Here is a 7,817-nt window from a genome sequence, read left to right as displayed (position 1 = left end):
CAGCAGGAAAGGAAGCAACACAGGGACCCCCGACCCTGAACAGAGTCAGGGACACCTCCTTACATCAGGAGGTTAGGTTCTGAGCTCACCTTGAGGTTTTAGGCCACGCCATAGTCCCTGGAGGCCTGAATCAGTGACCTCCAGCTGGACTGTGGAGGCCACATCAGGCCCAGGGGAGGCCACAGGGGCCTGGAGGGCTGTGGCATTGGCTTGGCTGGGGTACTCGGACTCTTTCTGCTGTGCTGGCCACTTCTGAGGGTGCTGAATCCACCGATGCTTGCTGAGTGCTGGGTTCTGAGGACTGGGAGTCAGGGGGATGGCAAGGGAGCTCCAGGAGGCATTGTAGAAGGTCCTGGGCTGGAGACGGGCGAGGGATACAGAGCCGTATGTTCTACACCTGGGAGGTAGCACATGGTGGCAATTGGTAACCCAGAATCCCCCCTCCCAGAAGTCCCCAGTTCATCTCTATGGAGATCAGGGCTCTGCCAGTCCCACCCCTCATCCCACATCCCACTGGGTCCTGCAGGGCACCCAGGGAGCGTCTGCATCCTGGGCCCCACCCTGAGGAGACGACAGGGAGGACGAGGCATCATTCCCTGAAGGACAGACATACAGAAAGGCTTCCCTCCCAGGCTTGGAGCCCGAGCTCCCCACTGGCTGGGAAGGGGCTCGAAAGGGGCAGCCACATACCCGCCCCACCAGTACCACTCCACACAGGCCTCCTGGTCCTCCAGGACGAAACAGGGGATCGCCAGCACGTTGAAGAAGGCCACGCCCACGATGTCAGAGATGGAGTCCCGCTGGTCATGCAGGCACTGCTGGAACCTGTCCCAGAGCCAGCACTCAGGTGCCTGGACCACAGAGAGCTACCTGGCTCCTCTCCCAGACCACCTGGTCACTACCAGCCAGGTGATTTGGGGTCCAAGTGTCCCCTCTCCTGTTAGGCCTCAGCTTTCCCACTGCACAGTGGACTCTGGCTGGCTGATCCTTTAGGATTCTCTGGAATCCCAGACTCTGCACCAGGTAATCCCGGTGGATAATCCCACCCCAAGCTCCCAGCCCTCCCTGCCCACCACCAACCTGGCATCACAGTTGCAGTGGGAGATGGTGTGGAGTCGGTAGTTTCGGATGCCATAGTTGTACTGGAAGGGTGAGACAGTCTGTGGGCAGCGGTCGTGTTCCTGGCAGCAGAGATCGGGGCCCTGGAAGACCCCTGCAGGGAGTGGAGGGGGCACCAGCTCAGCAGGGTCGTGGGCACCACATGCCGGCTATGCCCACGTGGTGTTGGGAGCAGAGACCTGGTTCTCATCCCAGCCCTGATACAGATGACCTGGGTGGCCTCAGGCCTCTCCCTGTGGGACTCACAGTTCCAAAGCTTGAAGAGAACACCCAGGTACAGCCTCTGTTGGGCAACTCCAAGTGCCAGGCAGCTCACCCAGGAACCCTTGCCCACGGAAAGATCTTCCTCAGGTGAACTGGTGTCTGCCTCCAGAGTTCTCGGGCTCACACCACAAGTGAAACTCCAAAGTTATGAATGTGTGTGGAATGGAATGGTAAACAGCAGGGTGCAATCTCGCTGGCACAATGAGGCATTGTCAGGATGCCAACCTGCTCAAACTCAAGTGCCAAGTCCTCCTCCCAGCCCTCCACGTGTACGCACTGACAGCTGTACCGAGAGTGCAAAAAAGCCATGCATGTTTTTCACCACCTGAGCAATGATGCCCTTTACTGAGCATCTCCCAAATGCCTGGCACTTCTCACACCCAAGCACACAGCAGCCCTGGGAAGGAGGTGTCACGTTTATTGTACAGTTGAGGAAACAGATTCAGAGAGGGGAGGTGACTCGTTCAGCTCGGAAGGGCTGAGCTGGGATTTGAACCCAGGCTTTTGGGTCTCGGCGTCCCCTCCACTGTGCCCATAAAACCTCCTCTTGGGTAATGTTTTTTTGGCTCAGCCGACTCTGGATCCACCCCAGCCAGCCTCCTTCCTCAGATGGTAATTAATGAAGCCTCCCAGGTGTGAGTAGGACCTTTCCCATCTATAACCACATTTAAGCATCCCATGATGAGATTTATGGTCACCCCATTTTACAGATAAGGAAATTGAGGGTCAGAGTGGCTAAGTCACTTCCTCAGGACACACAGCCTGGGAGAATGGGTACCAGGGCTAAAGGCTTCATTCCCCCCCACCCCACCAGCTTCCCTGTCCACACACCAATGGCTCACCCAGCTCCGAGGAGTTCCCGGCAGAATCCCCAACTCCACACCACAGTGTGCCAGGCATGGTCCAGCCTCTCTTCACCCGCTGGTTCCCCATGCCAGGTGCTCCACTCTGCCCTGCTGCTCGCTTCTCCCTGGTCTCTGCTGGATTCTCGGCAGGCCCTCTGCAGGCCTCCCACTGACGCTTAAGGGTGGCCAGGGCTCTCTGCAGCTCAGGTCCAGGGGTGTGGATGAAGGAGTTCCGGGTGATCTCACCAGCACAGAGGGTACTGAAGGCTGTAGAGAGCTCTGGCTCATCCTGCCGGCTGCACACCTGCAGCCTCCCGTGCCCATCCCAGCGGGCATGGAACAGGGCTAGTCCCTGGGCATCCTTGCCCAAGAAGCTAAGGAACCCCAAAGGGCTGCCAGAGATGGGTCTGGCCAAGTGGCAGGAGGTGCTGTGCAAGTGGAGGGCAGGGGAGCCCCCCAGAGCTGCCCCCAGGAAGTTCAGCACCCCCAAGAGCACCACCAGAACCCCCATTCTGCCCTGGCTCAGCCCAGTCAGACAAAGCCCCCGGGAATCCTACCCTGGTGGGCCCACGAGGCAGCAGCTCTGTAGCTGAGCGGAAGCGAGCCCAGCCGACCCGGTGCTGCGGGGCCAATGAATGGAGCTTTGGGAGGAGTAGGAAGGAGGCTGGAGCATGGGGTGATCTGGGGCTTGTAACTGAATCCACCGGCTGGGCAGGCCGCTGATTGGCTGAGGAGTACACTGGCCGGGGCCCACGCCCCTACTTGGCCTGCCTTTCTCCACGCCTTCCAGTCACCTGCCACCAGCCTTGCCTGGATGGGGACGGTAGGAGCCAAAGCCCTGGGCCCTGGGGGCAGGGGCCAGAAGGGGGATCTGTATCTCCCTGGGGAGGGAAGAGGGTTTGGGGGCCGCTGATTGGCTGAGGCGTACACTGGCCGGGGCCCACGCCCCTACTTGGCCTGCCTTTCTCCACGCCTTCCAGTCACCTGCCACCAGCCTTGCCTGGATGGGGACGGTAGGAGCCAAAGCCCTGGGCCCTGGGGGCAGGGGCCAGAAGGGGGATCTGTATCTCCCTGGGGAGGGAAGAGGGTTTGGGGGCTCAGAGGAGGCTCCTAGAACTGGTCATCCCCCCATCCCAGGGATGGCTGCCAAGCCCACCTCCATGAAGCTGGCAGAGAGCCATGGGCTTCTGCCAAAGCTGGATAAAGGAGGTAAGGGCAGGGCTGGGGCTCTGTGGCCACACCCCTCCCCCGGGAGGCTCTGAGGCTTCTGGGAAAGGGAGCATCCATCACCCCGCCACCTGGGTGCTTCCCCTGCCCAGTCCTGGTTCTAAGAAAGGCACTCAGCATATTCAGGGGACAGTGCCCCAGGGCTCCCCACTTCCTGGGACTCCAAGCACAGGCACGGCACGGCAGCAGCCCTCCTGGTCTGATAGGTGGTGTAGACACAGCCAGAGCAGACTTTGAAAGCAACACTGGGGCTTCCCTGGTGGTGCAGTGGTTAAGAATCTGCCTGCCAATGCAGAGGACACGGGTTTGATCCCTGGTCCAGGAAGATCCCACATGCTGTGGAGCAACTAAGCCCGTGCGCCTCAGCTACTGAGCCTGCGCTCTAGAGCCCACGTGCTGCAACTACTGAGCCTGCGTGCTGCAGTTACTGAAGCCTGTGCACCTAGAGCCTGTGCTCCGCAACAAGAGAAGCCACCGCAATGAGAAGCCTGCTCACTGCAACGAAGAGTAGCCCTTGCTCGCCGCAACTAGAGAAAGCCCGCGCACAGCAACGAAGACCCAACACAGCCAAAAAGAAAATTAATTAATTAATTAATTACTTCTTAAAAAAGAAAGCAACACTGGGCAGGGCTGATGCTCTGGGCGTGAAGGGACTGTGGTCCCCAGAGGATCAGAGGTGGCCTAGGGGGCTGTGTCTGCAGCCACCTCCATCCTTGGACTGCAGTCACCTGGGGGACACAGCAGGCATCGTGTGTACCTCAAGAGACAGGGGTGGTCTGTCCAACAGGGAGGGGTTACACCCAGACACTTGTTCCTGTGTCTCAAAGCTGATGTATTATTCACCTTCCAACCATCTGGGGAAGCTGGGTACTTACAACTCAACTTCCCACCTCTGCCCTCCTTTTCCATATTACAGGGCCCTTTCCTGCTGGTGAACAACCCAGAGAGGCTGGGAGGTGCCACAGCAGGAACCCAACTTTCAAGGTCGGATGGACCTAGCTTGGGTCCTGGCACAGTGTGACTTCAGGCCTAGAAGTCTCAACTTCTCTGAGCCTCAGTCTCTTCATCTGTATGATGGGCATACTCACAGCATCTACTTCACAGGACTCTCAGCACAGCGCCTGGCATTTGAAACACTGTTACTGACGGCTCAGGACACCCCTGGGCAGGAAGCACTTTACCCAGAAGAAAGCAAGTCTCAAAGGTTTTGGGGCCACAGCATCTGTGACAGCGAGTCCTGGTTAGGCCACTGCCTGGCTGTGTGACTGCAGGTTTGTCCCTGCCTTTCTCGGAGCACGGTTTCCTCCTCTGTACAGTGAGGGGTACAGTGGAGCTGACCTTTGAGGTCTCTTCCTGCCTGGGCCCCAAAGGGAGGCAGGCTGGGGCCTGCCCGGGCCTCAGGGGAGGGTGTCACTGGGTTTTCCTTTCAGATTAACCAGTGGCCACGTCAGTGAGCCTACAGGACAGGCTCCAGAGCCCTGCCTCCCAGTGGGGTGCCCCTCAGCGGCCTCGGAATGGAGGATGTCAGGATCCAAACCAGCAGGACAGGACAGGGCCAGCTGAGCCCTACAGACAGAGGGGCCGAGGCTTTCCTCTGGGTCCCCACCCGTCTGGGGTGGAGCAGGGTGCACAGTGGGTGATAGTGGGGAGTGCAGGGTGGGGGTCCATGGGAGAAGGCGTTCCCTTCTCCCTCCCTCCCTGTCAGACTGTTTCTCCCTGTCTGTCTCCATCCCGCCCCATAACCCTTTGTCTCCTGGCTCCTCACCCATCCCTCTCTGGCTGTTAGCTGCTTTCCCTCTCTGACTCTGATTCTCATTTCTTTCTGTCTCCTCCATCCCCCTCTTCCATCTTTCTCTCTGTCTCTAACTCCCCATCTTTTTTTCTCTCTCCATTTCTTTCTATATCTTTCTCTCCTCTGTCTCTCTTTACAGTTTTTCACTGAAGCCCCCCTTTTATCGTCTCTCTCTCTCTCACTCATTCCCTCTTTCTCTGTCTCTCGCATTTTTCTGTTCTTCTGTGTGTGTGTGTGTGTGTGTGTGTGTGCGTGCGTGCGCGCGCGTGTGCATGTGTGTCTCCCTCTCTCCTAATCTTTTCTCTTCCTCCCTTCTCTGTCCCTCTCCCCCTCCACACCCTGACCCCAGGCCTAGGACCCAGCGAACCCCCCTCTTTCCCATTCACATTTTCCCAGCCATGATCTCATCTGACGCTCACAACCCCTGCCCCTCCCTGGGGAGATAGGCAAGGCAGGGCTTCTCATCCCATTGTCGAGATGGATGGAGTGAAGCCCCAGAAGAGAGGTGACTTGCCCATAGTCACACAGTGGATTGGGGAGAAGCCAGGTCAGATGTCCCCTGGCCTGTGGGGAGGGCCTCTCCTGGCTCTGGGAGATTCCCAGCTCCACAGGAGCCTCTCCACCACAGGGCCTTCCTCCCCACTGCCTGGAGGGCACCCTCCCTCTGCCCAGTGGAGCTGGCCTCCTGGCCCCACCTGGAGGGCTCTCTGCAGCTCTCTGTGCCAGGAGAATGGTGCAGGCAGTGCCTAGCTCCAGAGCATTCTGTATTCGTTCAAAAACAAATAGTAACTGAGAGTCTACTATGTGCCAGACACAGGGCAAGGCCCTGGACAGAGAGAGGAGGGGAGGGGGCACAGAGGATGCTAGTGTCGCGGGATGGAGATGGAAGGCATCCCTGAGGGTAAGGGGTCTGGCAGTTCAGAGGAGCCAGGGCCTGGGGGTCGGTTGTGTCTTCTAGGAAGCTGCCACCATGACGGAGTTAGAAGTGCAAGGGATTTATGTCCATGGACATTTAGGTTGCTTCCATATCTTGGCTATTGTAAATATTGCCGCTATGAACATTGGGGTACATGTATCTTTTTGAGTTAGAGTTCCCTCCAGATATAAGCCCAGGATTGGAATTGCTGGATCATATGGCAGCTCTATTTTTAGTTTTTTAATCAACAACTTAGTAAAATATGAATAAAAGAGAGGGGAGAGATAGGGACTCAGAGACACTGTGGAAGCCATTCTACCTAATCGAGCAACATTAGAAACTGTGGTGGTTTGCAGATGTGCACAGTTTCTTTGATACTCTTCCCTTCACATGGTGGAGCCTACCACCCCGCCCCTCCGGTGTGAGCTGTACCTAGTCACTTGCCTCTAACAAAATGTGGCAGAAGTGACATTACTTCCTAGACTAAGTCACAAAAGACATTATGGCTCCCTCCTTGCTCTCTCCTGGACCACTCTCTCTGGGGAGGTGGGTGACATGTCATGAGGACATTAATGAAGAGGCCTACATGGTGAGGAACTGAGGCCTCCTGTCAATAGCCATATGAGCGAATCACTTGGAAGCAGATCCTTAAGCCCTAGTTAAGCCTTAGGATGAGTACACCTGACCTTTTTTTTTTTGGTAACAGTTTATTGAGATATAATTCACATGCCATATAATCCACCCATTTAAAGCATACAATTTAATGGCTTTAAGTACATTCATAGTTGTACAACCATCACCACTACCTAATTCCAAACATTTTGATCATTCCAAAAAGAGATCCTATAACCAGTAACAGTCATTCCATCTTTCTCCCTCCCCCAGCCCCAAGTAGCCACTCATCTACTCTATGTCTCTATAGAGTTGTCTATTCTGTACATTTCATATAAAGGGGATCATGCAATATATGGCTGTTTGTGACTAGCTTCTTTCTCTTAGCATAATGTTTTCAAGGTTCATCTGTGTTGTAGCATGTATCAGTACTTCATTCCTTTTTATGACTGGATAATATTCCATTGTATGGATAGACCACATTTTGTTTATACATTGTTCAAGCTGATGGACATTTGTATTGTTTCCACTTTTTGGCTATGATGAATAATGCTTCTATAAACATTCATGTAAAAGTTTTTCTGTGGACATATGTTTTCATTTCTCTTGGGCACATACCTAAGAGTGGAATTGCTGGGTCATGTGATGACTCTAACCATTTGAGGAACTGCCAGACTGTTTCCAAAGTGGCTGCACTGGGCTTCCCTGGTGGCGCAGTGGTTGGGAGTCTGCCTGCCGATGCAGGGGACGTGGGTTCGTGCCCCGGTCCGGGAGGATCCCATGTGCCGCGGAGCAGCTGGGCCCGTGAGCCATGGCCGCTGGGCCTGTGCGTCCGGAGCCTGTGCTCCACAGCGGGAGAGGCCACAACGGTGAGAGGCCCATGTACCGCAAAAACAAAACAAAACAAAACAAAACAAAAAACAAAGTGGCTGCACCATTTCACGTTCTCACCAGCAGTGTATGAGAATTCTGATTTCTCCACGTCCTTGCCATCCTAGTGGGTGTGAAGTTGTACCACACTGCAGTTTTTGTTTTCATTTCC

General features: G+C 55.6%; 1 protein-coding gene across 1 annotated transcript in view; it reads right to left on the bottom strand.

Moving 5' to 3' along the window:
• Positions 1 to 2,850, bottom strand: part of PLA2G3 (phospholipase A2 group III) — a 4,777-nt gene extending 1,927 nt beyond the window's left edge. Inside the window, exons 1-4 of the mRNA XM_007453184.1 lie at positions 2,226 to 2,850; positions 1,081 to 1,213; positions 691 to 825; positions 90 to 397 (exon numbers count right to left, since the gene is read on the bottom strand). Of these exons, the coding sequence (XP_007453246.1) occupies positions 90 to 397; positions 691 to 825; positions 1,081 to 1,213; positions 2,226 to 2,739 (1,090 nt within the window). The 5' untranslated portion in view covers positions 2,740 to 2,850. The remainder of the gene's footprint in view (positions 1 to 89; positions 398 to 690; positions 826 to 1,080; positions 1,214 to 2,225) is intronic.
• Between the last annotated feature and the right edge of the window lie 4,967 nt (positions 2,851 to 7,817).

The sequence above is a fragment of the Lipotes vexillifer genome, unplaced genomic scaffold (assembly GCF_000442215.2).
Source record: "Lipotes vexillifer unplaced genomic scaffold, Lipotes_vexillifer_v1.1 scaffold1197, whole genome shotgun sequence".
In the NCBI taxonomy this organism is placed as follows: Eukaryota; Metazoa; Chordata; class Mammalia; order Artiodactyla; family Lipotidae; genus Lipotes; species Lipotes vexillifer.
This window is presented reverse-complemented; position numbering and strand designations above follow the sequence as displayed.